This window comes from Arabidopsis thaliana, chromosome 4 (genome assembly GCF_000001735.4).
Source record: "Arabidopsis thaliana chromosome 4, partial sequence".
NCBI classification, from domain to species: domain Eukaryota; kingdom Viridiplantae; phylum Streptophyta; class Magnoliopsida; order Brassicales; family Brassicaceae; genus Arabidopsis; species Arabidopsis thaliana.
In genome coordinates this window covers 17,633,833-17,651,867 of record NC_003075.7, presented here as the reverse complement: position 1 = coordinate 17,651,867, position 18,035 = coordinate 17,633,833, and the positions used below count along the sequence as shown (strand labels likewise).

Below are 18,035 nucleotides of genomic sequence, written 5' to 3'. Positions count from 1 at the left end.
TTCTTAAAAACGTTAACATTCTTTTCATTCTAAGAAGTTAACAATTTATAAATTAATAGTTTTTTTTTTGTTAAGCTATAAATTAATATGTCTAGTGGTAGATTATAAACTGTAAAAAACCATTATTGTCTTAGGTCATTAAAGATTTCAGATAAAACCGGATGCTTGAAGAATTAATTCGGGCTTTCGTCAAAGATTTTTGTATTTAATTAAGAGAATATGTATATAATAGACATATATAAAAGTGTAAATATAGGAATATGTGTAAGAGTGCATTATGATAGCTAGAGAGAATGGTGGACGATAATTAAGAGTGCTTGAAATGACGTTTCATACAGAATCACGATGTTTGTGGCAGGAACAATCAGAGATCTGCTATATATATATAAGAAAATCATAGATTTCTATCACTTTTTTTCCATATATACACCAAAATATCTACTACTAGTGTCTAGTGATTATCTACTCAATTTTCTTTTATTTGGAAAACATAATTAAGTTTGTCTATCAAATTGGTCTGATCCCTTGGTCCAGTTGTCAATATGTTAACTCGAAGAAAAAATAATTTGCATTTCGAAAGATTGAGTGTATGCAAATTAAATGTAAATTTGTAAATATATATCTGGATATTCTCCAAATTAAACGTAAATCTAAAGTTTCTTTTCTAAATTCTAGTTATTCTTTCAAATAAATATTTATGCTGAAAATAAGAAAATAGAACAGAGAATATATATATTCGTAAGAATATCGCATAAGACACTGTGCATAAATAAAAGTGTGAATTGGACTTTTAATTTGTTAAGGTTTTATCTTATTCGAGAGAGAAGAAGAAAATAGTCAAAGGAACAAGATGGGACTTCTGCTTGCAGTTGCAGGCCGGTTTCTTGTTTCGGTGCCTCTTGGCTCTAACTCGGAGCTTCCCTCGTTTTCATATTCCACACAACTCATATTATTATTGTACCCCAAAATGTTATTTGTCTTCTTAACGTTTGATTCAGCTCACATCATTAACGGATTATATAAAATTTTAATTGTTAGTAGTGCAATAGCAGTAGTCTCTAAATATTTTATAACGTTTTGCTTTATCCTATAATCTAAGTGTACAATAGTCCTAAATGAAGCATTTATCGATTTTTTACCTCTTGTCATATTTTGGAATATCATGCGTTTATGTCATATTATCATCACTTAAAAACGCTAACAATGTAAAGATCATCGATCATAGAAAATACTTTTCAGAATAATGATTGTCCTAGAAGTTCCTAACATAAATACTATGTATAGTAATAATGTAATATACATATATTTCGACTTGTCTTTCGCTACGGATGATAAAAGAGAAAGACATGGAGCGATGTCTCCTGAGTACTGAAGTAATAATATAGATATATCATCGTCCTCAATTCGTGACTCTCGTCTTGTCAAATCAAAAGCCCATTCCATGATCATTATCATGATCATAATCATCCATTCACATACATCCACGCATGCATGTGTGAGCATGAGCCTAAGATGACAGACGACGACACAAGTAACCTCAGTACCGTTTCTCTCGTGAAAGTGTTTGTCTTCTTTTGGTCTCTTTCTATTACATGTCGTAACCATGTTTAGTAAAACCTTGGCCAACAGTTGGAGAGATTTACGGGAAATCTTAATCACATTAAATTAGCGTTTTAACGGCTTTTATTTAAATCTTGATGTAGGGTAAGATCCTACATCGTTGATTATTTATAATAAACCTTGTCTTTAAAACGATTAAGACCTTTAAATGTACATATACGAGTGTATATAATATGTATACACACTACGTTTAAACTTTAAACATATTCACCTTGCTCATATGGGCTTTTATTGGGCTTTATAGGCCTAAACGATTACACTTGATCCATGAAACAATTCATCTTCGTTGCCAAATTCTTTTTACTGCTACTGCAAAATTGTTGTCTGATTTCAACTATACCAATCGATTCTATATCAATGGAAATTTCGTTTTCTTACTGGGTCTCTGAGTCTCCGACTGGAATTCAACTATACCAATCGATTCTACGATAATTGATTCGATCACCATGTTCGTCGACTACGTTGGTCTTGCCACGCTTCAGCAGCTCGGTGTTTTGAAGTAGAGCTCAAGAGCCATTGATTCAGGCAGTGAGATAGAGGTTGAATTAAGAACAAGTTCCATCTTTTGCCGAGAAAAATGGTAAATTTGTTTATCTAAAACTCTAGAAGTGCTTATTTAGTGGAGATATAGGTTAGAAGAAGGAATCTAGTTTCCGGTTTCAAATTGAACCGGGTTTTAATTTCCCAATTGATATTTTCAGAACCAATCATTTATTCCGGATAATTAGGTCTGATTCGTTAGAAATTTGAAATAGAAAAAACATTAACTTATGATTAATTAATATAAATTTACTGCTTAATTTGATGACCAAATGAGATTTTCTATACGAACCTGTGGATAGACTAAGCCAGTTGAACCGATTGGTTCGGATCAATGTCAAGAGCTGAAACGATCGAAATAGAAACGACTGCGTTTTGTAGAAAAGCTAAATAATAACAGGAGCTAGCAACATGTCTACTATTGCTATTTTTTTAGAGTTTTTAAGCCAATCAGAAGGCTCTATTTTAGAACCACTCGCACAAAGTGCGCGTAGAGAGCGTGAGAGCAATTCTGTAGGGGTTTACCTGCTGAAATCATGCCTTTTTTTATCAACGCACTTGTCTCCAAAATCACCATCGCGTGAATATTTTTTTCTTCCCTCTCTAAACCAGTCTAAACCAAACCCAAAATCGATTTTAATTTCAATACCAATATAAACTTTTTGTTCCGGTTCGAGATCTCGTCTGATTTCTTCAATCAAAGGCTCTCTCCGACGAACTGCAAATTCTTCTGCGGCGGATTCCCTTATCGGCTATTCAATTCCAAATGTACAGTAGCTTCTCTTCCTTCTATTGCTTCAGATTATTGTTTTTTGCGTTAATCATTAGAATGTACTTGTGCTTAATGTTGATAATGATTGTGATTATGATCACTAGTATACTTCTGTCAGCTATGGAACAAATTTAGTTATTTTTTGCTGTAATTGGTAGTATACTAAAAACTCAAGATTTCTAAGTGTTGAAAATTTCAGTAATCTTAAGTCCCACTGTAGAATGGCTAAGTACTTATTGCTAACTTGAGAGAAAAAGTATGTGCATTCTCTCTTTAGTTGGAGTTTTGGCATACATATGAACACATTAAAGTTGAGAGAAAAAGTATGTGCCTTTTGCTTGCCTTCTCGTTTCTCGAGTTGTTTTATATGGAATCTGCAACTAACAAGACACCGAGTTATTGCTTTCTTATTGGAACATATGCTAGATTACACAGTCTTGGTAGTTAGCTTCTAAATCTTCTTTTGTTTTTGTAGAAGCTAAGAGGAAGAACTTGAATTCTTTGTAATTGGAAGTTTTCCATCATATGTGCTCTTCATAACGTCTGGCTTCTTCACTATCCGAGCTCCTGTTGGAACTTTTCGGGTCTTTGGACGAATATCCTGCGTGTGCACATAAGAAAATCATTTGATGTTTGGCATTTTCCATTGTTGAGGAATTGATGTAAAGAAGAGAGCAAGCTCAGGTGTAGTCGTAAAGAACAGAGGACTGTAACTTCAAACCTGATCAAAGATGGCAGTGGGTATTGCAAGTGTAGCAACGGCATTTGGAGAATCGACTATACCGGATATTCTTCCTTCGCATGGACAGCATGAGAGTAAGAGATATACCTGTTCTCAACATAGTTTCTTGATCAGTTTTATCTCTTGTTTTAATGCTTGTGATCAACTAGGTTCTGTGAGACACATCTTGTTGCGGAGATCAGTACCTGTTCTTTTGAGTAACCGAATTTGAAGAGATAGTCTATAGCGTTGAGAACTGCTCGTTTGTATGCAACTGTTGCATCTAGGTAATGTTGTCTTCCGCTCTCATCGACACTGATACCCTCGAAGACAAGCCACTCTGAGAATCTTGGTTCCACTGGCCCTATCTCAAAGATCGGGTTTACGTGGAGAGTGGTTGGTCCCATTGGTGTAAGGTACTCCTGCATCCCGTTTCTAATGATTTCACACCTATTAATGAGTTACATAATGGTATCTGGTCAGAATTTCATAGTAACACTAGACAAAAACAGGGACATCTAAGAAAACCGTATAGAGTCTATTTACAGTGCAATTAGGAACTTATGTACATACTTGAGTTCTAGAAATCCACTCATCTCTATGGCTCCACAGAATGAGATCTCGCCATCACCCTGTGAGAAATGCATGTCACCGGTGCTTAGATTAGCTCCTTCTACAAACACTGGAAGATATATTTTAGAGCCACTGCTTAGGTTTTTTATGTCACAGTTTCCTCCATTTTCCCTTCCTGGTATTGTCCTAGCAGCCTCCTTTGCAATTCTTTCCCATTCTGATGTCCTCTCTTCAATCTATAAGAGGGTATGCAGTAAGTACATTTATACAGTTCAAAAACTTTGTTACAGTATCAGAAAATAGTGTACATTTCCTAGTAGACATCCTTTAGTTGTTGGTAGGCTTGCTAATGGCCGCTGATGCACAACCTCACATAGTGTTAGGGACTCAACACCTTTTTCTTCTAATTGTCTTTCCCTTTCATTCCATATTCTCAAGAGTTCTTTTGATGGTGCAGTGCCAATGATTCCTGGATGTGTCAACCCTGGAAATCGTACTCCTGCCGTGCCGTGATGTGATGTTGTTAGAATGTGAATAATCAACAGAACATCTCATCACAACATGATTGTGCTACTAATCTGCTTGACAAAAAACAGGATGATGTTGTGCTCTAACCAGGAATTTGAGGAGAGTAGGCATAAATCCCTTCAAAGTACCAAATAGCTTTGGTCGCACAAGGGAAATGGTCAGTCAAGAAACCACCGCCATTCTCTCTATCAAATGAAGCAGTGAATCCCCATTCATCTCCTGGAAGAGGACCCAAGTTGCATATCTCAACAGCAAGAAGATCACCTGGCCTAGCTGCAACACCATCCTCATCCACAACTTTGATCGGCCCACTCAGGTAATGAACCTGCATAATCACCAAGAAACTTTTACCTATATGCAATTCATCATGATTAGTTTACTCATATTTCTTACTAAAACTCCTTACAGTAGAGAGGTCTATGCTCTTAATATCGCCAGCAGAGCCATCTTCTTTGACTGCACCTCCCGTCCAGTCAACCATTTCCACCCTAAACAACTCACCAGTCTTGACCTCTGCAACTGATGGTATCTCAGGATGCCATCTATTGTGCAGTGGCTGAGTCTGCTGCCATGGCCTCTTCTTCAAATCCACCTTCACCACCACTCGTGGACTTGCTGGAGCCATCAAACCGAACCCAATAAGTACGGTAATTTATATTCTCTCTCTACTCACACGTTCTATGTTAATATATTTTTGTTTTTTGTTTTCCCCTCTTGTATTAAGGAATCATTGCTCTTGCAGATTCCTTATCTACAACTAAAGGACAGTAAAAGATCCCTCTTTCACCATATTGTAGACTTTTCTATATCTAGACAAATGACTGTCATTCATCTTATAATGCCATAAGACACGTATGTCTCTTTGTGTCTGTGTGTGGTAATGCATAGATGACAAGAAGTTGAAAATGACATTTTCTTAACTTATGTTCTGAATAAGGTCTTTCTAATGTCCGGAGAGAGGAATATTACATTCGACTTAGTAATTGCGCAGTTTTGCAATTCAAAGTAAGCTATTTTTGAGACAGAATCTGTAGATAGTGCATATAGATTAAGGACGCATATCATTTACCTTCCAATTTCTATAGTTTCTTGATTTTGGAATTTGCAACCAACAAAAAAAAACCATTTCTCTCTTTAAACATTTCTGATTATACTATCTAGAGAGTTGCTTGTCTATATTATGTCGAAGATCTTGGATTTACTCGGTGAATGGTGCAAATTTAACCCTTTGTGTGCTTTCTCGTTTCGTGAGTTGCTTTATGTGGAATCTCCAAGACGCCAACTAAAGAAAACACCAAGTTATTGCTTTATTATTGGAACATATGCTTGATTATACAATCTTGGTATTAGCTTCTAAATTTTAATTTTAATTTTTTTGTAGAAGCTAAGAGGAAGAACTTGGATTCTTTGTAATTGGAAGCTTTCCATCATATGTGCTCTTCAGTACATCTGGTTTCCTCACAACCCGAGGTCCTACTGGAACCTTCCGATTCTTTGGCCTAATATCCTGCATTAACATACAAACGCAATTAACATATTTGCATTCCTATCTTTTCAGTTGCTAACAAATTATTGAGAGACGAGGGTGAAGAACAGAGTAAACTCAAGAGGTTTATACAGAAGCTTTTTGACTTATGCAAAGAACAGAGGGGCAAAATTGATACCTGATCAAAGATGGCTGTAGGTATTGCTAGTGTAGCAACGGCATTCGGAGAATCAACTATCCCAGATAGTCTTCCTTCACATGGACAACATGAGAGTAAGAGGTACACCTGTTCACACCATATTCTCTTGATCACTTCTGTCTTTGTAGTTTTAATTTATGGATGTTTGGTGTGTGATCAACTAGATTCTGGAAGAAACATCAAGCTGCAAAGACAAGTACCTGTTCTTTTGAGTAACCAAATTTGAAAAGATAGTCTATGGCGTTGAGAACTGCCCGTTTGTAAGCAACTGTTGCATCTAGGTAATGCTGTTTTCCGCTCTCATCGACACTGATACCTTCGAAGACAAGCCACTCTGAGAACCTCGGTTCCACTGGTCCTATCTCAAAGATTGGGTTTACATGGAGAGGGGTAGGTCCCATTGGCGTAAGGTACTCTTGCATCCCATTTCTTATGATTTCACACCTATTAAGGAGTTACAACATGGTATCTGGTCAGAATTGTTTATAATACGCTGCACAAATACAAGAACATCTGAGAATGCATAGTCGAGAGAACTTATTTGTTATATACTTGAGTTCTAGAAATCCACTCATCTCGATGGCTCCGCAGAACGAGATCTCACCATCACCTTGTGAGAAATGCATGTCTCCTGTGCTTAGATTAGCCCCTTCAACAAATACTGGAAGATATATTTTAGAGCCTCTGCTTAGGTTTTTAATGTCACAGTTTCCTCCGTTTTCTCTTCCTGGTATTGTCCTCGCAGCCTCGTTTGCAATCCTTTCCCATTCTGGTGTTCCTTCTTCAATCTACAAGAGGATTATGTAAGAATCCCTGGGAATTCAGAGGTAAGCACTATTTATACAGTTCAAAAACTTTGTTATAGCATCAGAAAATAGCGTACATTCCCGAGGAGACATCCTTTAGTTGTTGGTAGGCATGCTAATGGCCGCTGATGCACTACCTCACATAGTGTTAGGGACTCAACACCACTTTCTTCTAATTGTCTTTCCCTATCATTCCATATTCTCAAGAGTTCATTCGATGGTGCAGTGCCAATGACTCCTGGGTGTGTCAAACCCGGAAATCGTACTCCTGCCATGATGGGGTAATATTAGCATTTGAATATTCAACAGAACGAATCATAACAAGGAAAGCTACATGGTTATGCTACTAAGTTTCTTGATAGAAGACATTGAATTGTTTTCTTCTTACCAGGAATCTGAGGAGAGTAGGCATAGATCCCTTCAAAGTACCAAATAGCTTTGGTCGCACAAGGGAAATGGTCAGTCAAGAAACCGCCACCATTCTCTCTATCAAACGAACCAGTGAATCCCCATTCATCTCCTGGAAGAGGACCCAAGTTGCATATCTCAACAGCAAGAAGATCACCTGCTTTAGCTGCAACACCTTCCTCATCTACAACCCTAATCGGCCCACTTAGGTGATGAGTCTGTACAATATATCACCAAAAGTTGTTTTTCTTTAAAAGTAAACTCATTGTTTCATTATTGATTTTTCACATGTTTCTCACAAAACCCACTTACAGTAGTTAGGACTAGGTTCTTGATATCGCTTGCAGAGTCATTGTCTTTGATAACACCTCCCATTGCATCAATCATTTCTACCCGGAAAAACTCACCAGCCTTGACCTCTGCTACTGGTGGTATCTCCGGATGCCATCTATTGTGCAATGGCTGGTCCTGCTGCCATGGCTTCTTCTTCAAATCCACCTTCACCACTACTCTTGGACTCAGTGGAGCCATCAAAGATCAAAACCCAATAAGTACAGTGATCTCTCTATTCACGTTTTCTCTCTGTATAACTCTTTTGTTTTCTCTCTTTCTTTTGTCCTTGATACAGTGAAAAGAGTGATCATTGGTTCTTGCAGATTCCTTATCTATCATAACAAAAAGACAGTAAAAAAAGATTGCAGATTTCACCATATCTTGAGACGTTTTCACTTTTTCAAAAAGTGTGACTTTTTGTTTTTTTCTGAACCAAGTGGATAGTATCAAAAGACATGTGTCTCCCTCTGTGTGTGGCAATGCATGCATGACCAAAAAGTTGAAAATGACATTTTCTTGACTTATGTTATGAAAAGAATCAGAGAGTCTTAAGCTCAATTGCTTCTCCTTCTTCAGGTCAACCATTCAAACACTCTTTGATCCGTACTTCCTCATTCTTGCTGTAACAGAGGAGATGCTATGAATAAGCATCCGACAGATTTTGTCCAAAAAATCTAATCGAATCTTCATTTGACTTAATTTCATTTATGTTTATTTGTTGGGTTTTTTTCGTGGTTGTGGCTTACACGCTTGGCGTCATCAAGTTTTATTTTGGTGGCTACCATCAAATTTTGTTTATTTATTGAATGAAAGGTGTTGTATCATTGCTTCTAATTGACAACTGAAATGGGATAACAACAAAAACAAAACAAAAAAATATTTTGCAATTTGGCATGGTTGATAAAGGGTTAAAGATGATAAAGTTAAATGAGATAAAATACAAAACAGTACGAGGAGAAATGGTGGTGATATTGTTGTGGGAGTAAGAAAATATGAAAGAAAGAAAAGTTTGGATTCCGGAGTCTCGTAAGCTAGTGTTATTAATTAGTTTGAAAATGATGAGATTAGTGTTTAAATTTCTATGAAAAACTAAAATCTAATCAGGTCATATATCAGGCGAATTAAAAAAAAAAATGATTGTAACTTTGCATGTTACAATCCAGCGAGTTCAACTGTACGGTACACAGAACTAAATGCTGTTTTGGATAAGTTTGCAACGTCGGAACCGACAGCAACAGACTGTTGCCAACAGTTAGTAGAAAACTCTTCGAAATGTTATATATTTAATCAATCGTAAAGCAGAAAGCGAAGATACACTTCCAGATTTTCTTCCTGAATCCTGACCATTAGAAAAAAGAAATACATGTAGTAGTTGATTGATAATTTTCTCAAATTTTGGAATTGCTATTATTTTATGAAATCGTTATCTAAGTTAAATGATCAGTCCATTACATCACTATTCTGTTTTCTTCTTCTTCTTTCGTATTTTCTACATTAAACCAAAATATCAACCAAATACTGAACCAGTGTCAATACTCACTAGTCCATTAAATTATCATTTGCTTTGCAGGTAGAAATATCGTATTTATAAATGAATAATTGTAATACTTTTAGTAGTTTGAGACCTATTCCGACAAAGTGTGGAAGATGATGTGAGCTAGAAATTTCTCTTATTAGGTCAGAAGTTTTGTAAATTCGCCACTGAGAAATTTGCAAATCACTTTCCCTTTTACATTTTCTCTACGCCGCAGATAAATAAATGTTTTAAAAAATAGACGACGACAGAAAAAAAATGTTTTAAAAACTATACTCCTATATATACGTACGAGAAAGGGAAAGGCGCACGCATAGAGAAGAACCTTTGAATATGGCGAAGGGCCAATAAGTCAATAACGGCTTTTGTAGTTCCAAGAGATTGCAAATACTTATGTTGTGTCGTAGGTACGTAGAGTCAAACACTCAATATATAATAAGTTAAGAGTCTTTTTTGTACTATATCAATTCTGATTTATACCTATGGAGACACATGCGTTTGTGGAAGACGACGAGGACATGACTCATGAACACCACGTTCCTCTCTAGTTATTTATTGATAATCATTTTACATTTCCAAAGTGATTGGAGGAATGTGAAGTACATTGACGCAAGTTTTACACAGTTAGGCAATCGTGGATATTGCTCATGTATGCCCCTCTTTACGAACATCGTTAACATTTAATAACAAACGTTTAAAGTTGAGACATAAAACAGTGATTTCAAATTTGTATTAGGGTGGTCTTATTGTGTGTCTAGCTACTAGCTAGAGAATACTAGAAGAAGAATACGTAGCAAGATACGCACAACATTTGGTCCTCTCTTTTTTTTACTTTCTTTTAACACATTGTCCTCTTATGATTTGCTTATTGATTTCAGTATCTTTTTGTATCAATAATTCCCTCCAAATGATTAAACCCTAAAAAAATGTGATTCATTCACCACCCGAAGATTAGCATCATCAAGTAACACACAATAACTACCAATAACCTAGTTTTCATTTTTCTATACTAAAATCCTAAACATCCCATAAAAATACAAACAACTCTGAACCAATAATTTCCTCTAATCCACGTGCACCCCATCGTCTCCTGACGTAAGATTTGTCTATAACTTATCAAATCCCAAATTCAGCTTTGTTTTCATTATATAGTACGTACTCTTATAAAAAAGAGAAGAGTACACATCTTTAATACTTTAACTTAAAAGAAGAAAGTAATACTAATATAAGAGGAGTCTGAGTCAGCGACAAGTGTTCGCGGAGAAACGGAAACGCTCTCTTTCTCTCTCTTCCCCCAACGCCAATACCTTTGGAATCCCTCCCTAACTCTGTCCTGTCCTTTCGTCCTCACTTTCTCTCTTTTTACATTTTCTACACACCAATAAAATTGAAACCAGCAACTTATAAATCAACTCAAGTTTGAATTAATGATCGAAAAACTAGTTTATTTGTGTCAATATGACCCATTCTTTATTCACATAAGTATTTTAACTTTTCAAAATGTTATCTCAATCTCCTTTGAGTTTCTGTCTTCCCCATAATAAATTTCAAATAATTAATACACATGGTTTTTTAATTAGAAATAATGGAAAAGAAAGGACAAAGGAATAAAAAAGAAACACAAGTTGGCACACTCTCTTTATTATTCACTCCCCTCTATAAATCTCATACTATCTTCTCTCATCTTCTTGAAACTTGTTTTCTCTTTCCCTTCTTCAATCAAAACCTATTTGCATGCTCTCAAACCCGAATTAAATCGACACTTTTCAGTTTTTGTTTTAACAAGTAGAGTTTCCCAAAATATTGGATATATTTCTTTTTCAAATTTCGGAAAAGAAATGAGTTGCAATGGATGTAGAGTTCTTCGAAAAGGTTGCAGTGAAACATGCATCCTTCGTCCTTGCCTTCAATGGATCGAATCCGCCGAGTCACAAGGCCACGCCACCGTCTTCGTCGCTAAATTCTTTGGTCGTGCTGGTCTCATGTCTTTCATCTCCTCCGTACCTGAACTCCAACGTCCTGGTACAACTTCTTTTTATCACTATACTATCTATTTCTATTCGAATATATAACATAACCATTAGGTTACAAACTCTACGGATCTATACAACTTTTAATGTTTTTGATTTTAAATTGATTTTTATGTTTTGGTTTGTTCAGCTTTGTTTCAGTCGTTGTTGTTTGAAGCGTGTGGGAGAACGGTGAATCCGGTTAACGGAGCGGTTGGTATGTTGTGGACCAGGAACTGGCACGTATGCCAAGCGGCGGTTGAGACTGTTCTTCGCGGCGGAACTTTACGACCGATATCAGATCTTCTTGAATCTCCGTCGTTGATGATCTCCTGTGATGAGTCTTCAGAGATTTGGCATCAAGACGTTTCAAGAAACCAAACCCACCATTGTCGCTTCTCCACCTCCAGATCCACGACGGAGATGAAAGACTCTCTGGTTAACCGAAAACGATTGAAGTCCGATTCGGATCTTGATCTCCAAGTGAACCACGGTTTAACCCTAACCGCTCCGGCTGTACCGGTTCCTTTTCTTCCTCCGTCGTCGTTTTGTAAGGTGGTTAAGGGTGATCGTCCGGGAAGTCCATCGGAGGAATCTGTAACGACGTCGTGTTGGGAAAATGGGATGAGAGGAGATAATAAACAAAAAAGAAACAAAGGAGAGAAAAAGTTATTGAACCTTTTTGTTTAAAACCGACGACGCAAAACACTCAAAGATTTTGAGGCTCTCTTTTTTAGGGTTTTGAGTGGGAATGGATATTTAGTTAATGATTTTTCTCTATCGAGAAATATGATAAAATTTTGGGGATATATATTTTGCCGATGAGAATAAATAATCTGTTGAGAATTGTTTCATTGCTAACATATGGTGTGTATGTTTTTTTTTCCAAGCTTAACTATTCAAATATTATAAATTATCAGGGAAACTCATTTAAAGAGGACATATCACACATAGTGTATCTTCTACAATATTAAGAACTGATCATATATGATATTCGTGAAAATTGGATCAACATTCAGCCACTAATGGACTCTGTGTGTAGAAAACTAATTAGGCCTTATCTGATTCATACTAATAGAGTAAAACGATAGTAACGCGACAATAACTGAAAATATCACATAATTTCCATAAGTTAGCTACTACCACCATCCTAATGCAGTAAGAAAAATCTAGAAATTGAGAATGAAGGAAAATGCCTATAGCTCCTGTAACATCCCCGCTCTACAGTTCCAACCGTGTGTTTTGTACTTGTTTTTATTTTTTCCCACTGAGCAGATCACATGAAATATAAAGATCCTAAATACGAATAAAATCCTATAAAGAGTTGACACTTGATTTGTGAAGAAGCAAATCGATAAATTAGCTTCCGAGGGATTCCAAATTTCCAGGTGACATTAGTACGATATTTGCCAATATTTTATATCAATACAGTAATTTTTACATGAATAATACACCGAAATTTTGGTCTTCATGGATAAGACGGCTTTTGGATAATGCAAATAGCCATTTCTCTGCATCAGTCAAACCTATTTTTTTTGGCAATTTGCGCAAATGACACAAAAATAATTTTTGTTATCTTTTATCACATAAGCTATAAAGTTTTTTAAAATAACACAAATGAATTAATATTTCATGAGTCGTATTATAATTGAGATTTAATATTTAATTAATTTTTTATTTTTATTTTTTTAATTAAATAGGATAAGAAAATATTTATTTTGTAAATTTATTAATGCTAATTTTAAAAGTTAGTTGATTATATGCTGTAATTATCCATATAACTTATTTTAATGTTATTCTAAAGTTTATCGGATGTCTCCAAAGATACAGTGTTATTCTAAAGTATTTCTCAATATATAATAAATTTATTTATTTTATTAAAATAATATATTGAAATATTAAAATGTGGCCAATTAATGGATTTTAAAAGATGACCATCTTTTTCTCAAGCCTTTAGTAATTAGGCTGTGAATGCTAACCAAAACCGCATTTAAAACCGTACCGCAATAGTGATGTAACAGTATTAAAATTTGTACATATACATATGTATCTATGTATTTTCGTTATTATTTGAACCGCACCGCACTTCTCCCGTAACGCAAAACGCAATCACCATTTTCGGAGCCTTAGTATCATACGAAAGAGAATATATCATGCGGTTACTTTTTTTAATAACGTTATCGATATATTTGCATCGTGGAAATTTAAGTATTTTAAATAATAATGATAATGATATTAATCTTGGGGTAACTTTACTTCATTTGATGCAAATCCTAACGATGTAAGTTAATCGCGAATGTTTGCAATTAGTAAGTTCGTAAACATCTTGATTATTCTACAAAGAAAGTTAATTTTCTATTGGGACTGTTTCAGATGATATCGATTTGTTTATATACTTTCTAAACTATTAAAACGACTTCGTTTGTGATATTAGACTAAGCAATAAAACACTACCCTCAAAATTGCAACATAAACAAAAAAAAAAAACTTACACGATCTAATAAAAAAAAAAACCGGGACCTCTCGACCACTCCATTCACGTCATACGTGATTCAAAATCTTTCAACGAAAACGAACCCATGGGCCACGAGAAGTGAAGAGTTTAGGTTCTTTTTTTTTAAATGAAGATTTTCATTACTGCATGTCTTAATAACATTATAGTATTATAGAATGGGCTTTCAACGCCCAGCACAAGTTACAACTAATTAAAGGCGTCACAAAGATGGCAGATATTGCTGTTGCGGCCCGTTTTCACGCCGATTCTGTCCAACTTAATCATTGAGCGTGCGAAAACTCTTTCGAAAACCTAACCATTACTGGCCAGTTCTTCAACTAATGGTGGTGAGCGCGGGGCGGTGTATAGAACTTGATCGGAGTCCAAAACTCCTTTTCACTCTTCCAAATTACGATAGTATGCGTTGTCGAAGTCCTGAAAATATCCATAAAGACGAACTTTTTCGGTGTCGCAAACATCAGGTTAATTGTCGAGTTATTGACCGTTGATTTCTTGTAGATGCAGTGAAAATTTTTTGAACAGTGAATCCCTCCCACCGTGTGTGTTCGTGTAATTTTTAATGTAATTGATAATCAATAATCATAATGTTTTTTTGTTCATTGTTAAAAATTTGAATATATAATTATTTTTGTTGATAATATTTTGTTTATGTTTTGCTCATTTTTTGCTATATTTTTTACTTTTTCAAACTTTATGATAATTCTAACGTATTAATATAGTTTAGCAACTAAAAGAAGTAGTCACTAATCATTAGTGATGATAATTCATTAAAATAGTTTTAAGCAAAAATATTAGATTTTCCAAATTCGAAAAGAGTGTCTTTTAGCTGTTCTAATTGTTGTCAAAAGTAGTCGGTGAAGTCGAACTTGGTTGGATCAATTAATCTCTAGGGCTTGTGTGCCCCTTAAAATTTTTTAAGTTAAGCCACTACTAGTAAAATGGTAACACCATAACTTGATTGACGATTTATTGATGTATTTTGGATTTAAGTTTAAAATGCTTATGCCACTGTGGCTCTGTCTCTGTGAATCATTATAGCCTAGTTTTGGATTCACGCAGCCAAATAGGCATCAGTATGCCACTATAATCTCTGGATAAACTACGGTTACACATAACAAATTCTCATTTTTCAAAAGCGAAAACTAATATTGTTTCCAAAAAGGGCCTGTTGCCAAAGGGCCTAGCAGCTACAAAAGATTGTTATAAGGAAAATACAACATGCCCAAAAGAAAGCCATTGCTTTCCTTACTTTATTATGGTATGGGCCTCGGTTTGGGCCTTATATGTTATATCCCAAGAAAGATACAAAAACGTTGAAACTCGGAAGTTGATATTATATGAATTAGAAACTATATTTTGTGTTAGTTCTTTTTGACAATACGTTTGATAATTTTGTAAGTAAAATGTAATTTTGTTATATTTCTCAGCACAAAGATTAATTATGTCTACTTACATTCTTATGAAATAATAGATGATTGACATTTTACACAAATATAAAGTCATGACTCATGATCCAACTTACTATACAAAGTATTGTCATTGCCCATTGGGACTAATCATGTATATTATTTCCTTTTTGCCACTCCATATCTACAATTTAGTTTTGCGATATATAGCAAACTAAAACCCAAAACCAGAATTATTACATTTTAGCTGAACCAGCTTCATGAGACCCATCCCATTCCCAAATCCCAATACAAATGAGTGCAAATAAACAATATCTTAAACAGATATATTTAAATTAATTGAAAGCTCCGCAATCACGACGAATATTACCATTACTACCAGTTTTAACACCAACACGACCAAGCTTGATCATCGAGCTAATAAAAGCTTGATTAAACAACTGTCCATTATTAGCCCATAAGTCAACGGTTGGCTTTGACCGACTATCGGTGAATAAGACTTGATCAGACGTGAACAATCCTTTCCCTTGTTGCAAGTTTTTGTAGTAAACGTTGTCGAATTGTCTTGGTGTATTGGGATCCATGTTAATAGCCACTCTTGGATCTATGTTTTGAGGACACGACGCTTTTAGCTCTGTCACGTAATCTTTGTTAATCGTGGGATCCACGTTATTTGTCTTGTTGAAATTGTATAGCCGATTGAAAACTTTTGTGCAATGCGCGAATCCTAATGTGTGTGCCCCTGAGATGTTTAAGAGCAAACGAAATCTAAATTTGGACCGGAAATATAAACCGCTAACAACATGGCATACAGCTAATTTGTTTGGTCCGAATGATACTATTCTTGATCAAGAACTAGTTCAAATCATCTTACCGGAGAGAGCGATCATGTCATTAGGGCTAAGACCGTTTTCTGCGAAAAGTGCATTGAGTTGGTTGAGATCAAAGGTCGGTTTGGGTAGCTTCCCTGTGACGCTAGAAGCCGACGACGAAAGTCCATCTCGCCTTCCCAATTCTACGGCGTATTGTGGTCCACCCGCCTATTTTGAATTTAATGTAATAACTTACACTAATGTTTTTATATTAAAATAAAACATTATAATATATAAATATGGAGGGAGTTACTAACAAGATTAACGACGTCACGAGTGGCCATCGTGAGAATATCAGCGCAAGAAACTTTGTTACGACAATTTGGGACGGCGTCAACAGCTTCTTTAGCTTTAATGACGGTGTCGAATCCATCTCCGGCCAACGATAAATTATCCTCATGATCCTTCTCCGCCTTATTAGTATTTGTCGACGCTATCATCACTGATGCATCACATCCCTATGATAATAATAAAATAAATTACCGAAAATTATAAAATATAGTTCGCTAGAAATCATTTTTTATCAAAGAAAAGATTGTTTTACATTGACGAAACAATCATGGAAATAGAGGCGTAGAGTGGCGGGAATGGTGGTGAAAGTTTGTTGGATTTTTTTCTGTACGGCGTTTCTGACGATTTGCTCGACGTTCGGACAAGTTCCGGCGTAGAAGTCGCCGCGGAGTTGAGCGGAGGAGAGGTTGATGGCGAGAAAAAGAGAGAGAATAAGCAACAAGAGATTCGTTTTGTTCATCACAACCATTTAAAAAAAAAAAACAATTTCTCTTTATATGTATAATTACATAAATGGAGTGAGAGATCTTATATACATGCTTTGTGCTGTGTGTGCCGGCCAGCGGCCAGCTTGCATTCATATTTTAAAGAGAAAAAGACTAAATACTTTTCTAATTTCAAATACTTGAATAGTATTTCCCAAAAAAAATAAAATAATTATTGTTCAATTCCTTTACTTCAAAAAAACAAATGAATTAGTCCATTTTTGTTTTGTTGTGAATATAGCATACTATTGGTGTTCGCTATCAATGTTGTGTGTATGATCACTAGGATGATCTATCTATATGAGGTAATAGAGAGTGGTGGTGGGGATTGAGAGGGAGAAGTTGATAACGATGCTTCACTTGTCATTGCGAATAGTATTTAAGTATTGTGTAATGGTCACCTTGAATCTTTCCGAAATCTCTACACTACTCCTGAATATCATACTTTTTTGGATCAACTAATATTAATTAGTCTAATCAACTACGGTAACCTCAATCTTAACAAGTAACAACTAAAGATGATAGAAGGACTTCATATAGTCTCTCTCTCTCATATTCTTGTTACTTACCATACCATTTTTTTACAAAATTCCGATTTGCGTCTAGCGCTATTTCATCATCATTTTTCTATTTTGATGGCAAAAATGTAACACTTTTTGAACAATTAAGATATTTATTAATTTCTTCTGGACACCTTTATCTTAAGAAAATAACATGATCATCTATCCATCAAATTCATTACATTCGGTAGTTATTTCGTTATGAAACACTGCTTAATTTTGGATCTCGTAGTTCTAGAAAAGAAAAGCTACACATGGACACATGGTCGTCCGAATTAGTTGACATGGTCATGGTTTTATTTAGGGCTGTTTTACTTTATTTCAGAAGCTAATGGTTTAATATAGATTTTAAAGTTTTTATCTATGATTAGGCGATT

General features: G+C 35.3%; 4 protein-coding genes and 1 long non-coding RNA gene across 15 annotated transcripts; 2 read left to right on the top strand and 3 right to left on the bottom strand.

Annotated features, from left to right (window-relative positions):
• The first annotated feature begins 1,800 nt into the window (after window positions 1–1,800).
• AT4G37553 lies at window positions 1,801–5,255 on the top strand. 4 transcript variants are annotated; one of them, NR_142400.1, is made up of 6 exons: window positions 1,917–2,200; window positions 2,864–2,928; window positions 3,408–3,748; window positions 3,824–4,069; window positions 4,684–5,070; window positions 5,163–5,255. It is a non-coding gene; the product is annotated as an other RNA (long non-coding RNA). The 4 variants fall into 4 exon arrangements; NR_142403.1 differs by lacking the exons at window positions 2,864–2,928; window positions 3,824–4,069; window positions 4,684–5,070; window positions 5,163–5,255 and having other exon boundaries at window positions 1,801–2,200; window positions 3,408–3,429; NR_142402.1 differs by lacking the exons at window positions 3,824–4,069; window positions 4,684–5,070; window positions 5,163–5,255 and having other exon boundaries at window positions 1,816–2,928; window positions 3,408–3,431.
• Window positions 3,184–5,460, bottom strand: AT4G37560 (Acetamidase/Formamidase family protein; the record flags this gene model as incomplete). 2 transcript variants are annotated; one of them, NM_119920.3, is made up of 7 exons in its annotated part: window positions 3,184–3,533; window positions 3,654–3,761; window positions 3,860–4,103; window positions 4,227–4,462; window positions 4,535–4,725; window positions 4,842–5,079; window positions 5,161–5,460. In NM_119920.3, the coding sequence occupies 7 exons, from the start codon at window positions 5,377–5,379 to the stop codon at window positions 3,411–3,413; spliced, it is 1,359 nt and encodes a 452-aa protein (NP_568029.1). The 2 variants fall into 2 exon arrangements, with proteins under 2 accessions (NP_568029.1, NP_001327986.1); NM_001342447.1 differs by lacking the exon at window positions 3,184–3,533 and having other exon boundaries at window positions 3,648–3,761; window positions 5,161–5,379.
• Window positions 5,461–6,037: 577 nt separating this feature from the next.
• AT4G37550 (Acetamidase/Formamidase family protein) lies at window positions 6,038–8,758 on the bottom strand (the record flags this gene model as incomplete). Of its 6 annotated transcripts, none has more annotated exons than NM_119919.5 (7): window positions 7,966–8,758; window positions 7,634–7,871; window positions 7,323–7,513; window positions 6,992–7,227; window positions 6,640–6,883; window positions 6,419–6,526; window positions 6,038–6,261 (listed from the first exon to the last, which is right to left on the bottom strand). In NM_119919.5, exons 1-7 carry the CDS (start codon window positions 8,182–8,184, stop codon window positions 6,139–6,141), a joined length of 1,359 nt encoding a protein of 452 aa, NP_568028.1. In that variant the 5' UTR covers window positions 8,185–8,758. The 6 variants fall into 6 exon arrangements, with proteins under 6 accessions (NP_568028.1, NP_001190945.1, NP_001031801.1 ...); NM_001204016.1 differs by having other exon boundaries at window positions 7,383–7,513; window positions 7,966–8,298; NM_001036724.4 differs by having other exon boundaries at window positions 6,419–6,883.
• Window positions 8,759–10,942: 2,184 nt separating this feature from the next.
• Window positions 10,943–12,475, top strand: LBD39 (LOB domain-containing protein 39). The gene is made up of 2 exons (NM_119918.3): window positions 10,943–11,542; window positions 11,681–12,475. Exons 1-2 carry the CDS (start codon window positions 11,359–11,361, stop codon window positions 12,217–12,219), a joined length of 723 nt encoding a protein of 240 aa, NP_195470.1. The 5' UTR covers window positions 10,943–11,358; the 3' UTR covers window positions 12,220–12,475.
• A 2,991-nt stretch (window positions 12,476–15,466) lies between these two features.
• AT4G37530 (Peroxidase superfamily protein) lies at window positions 15,467–17,172 on the bottom strand. 2 transcript variants are annotated; one of them, NM_001085039.1, is made up of 5 exons: window positions 16,867–17,084; window positions 16,580–16,780; window positions 16,325–16,490; window positions 15,935–16,192; window positions 15,580–15,867 (listed from the first exon to the last, which is right to left on the bottom strand). In NM_001085039.1, the coding sequence occupies exons 1-5, from the start codon at window positions 17,080–17,082 to the stop codon at window positions 15,860–15,862; spliced, it is 849 nt and encodes a 282-aa protein (NP_001078508.1). In that variant the 5' UTR covers window positions 17,083–17,084; the 3' UTR covers window positions 15,580–15,859. The 2 variants fall into 2 exon arrangements, with proteins under 2 accessions (NP_195469.1, NP_001078508.1); NM_119917.3 differs by having other exon boundaries at window positions 15,467–16,192; window positions 16,867–17,172.
• Window positions 17,173–18,035: the final 863 nt, after the last annotated feature.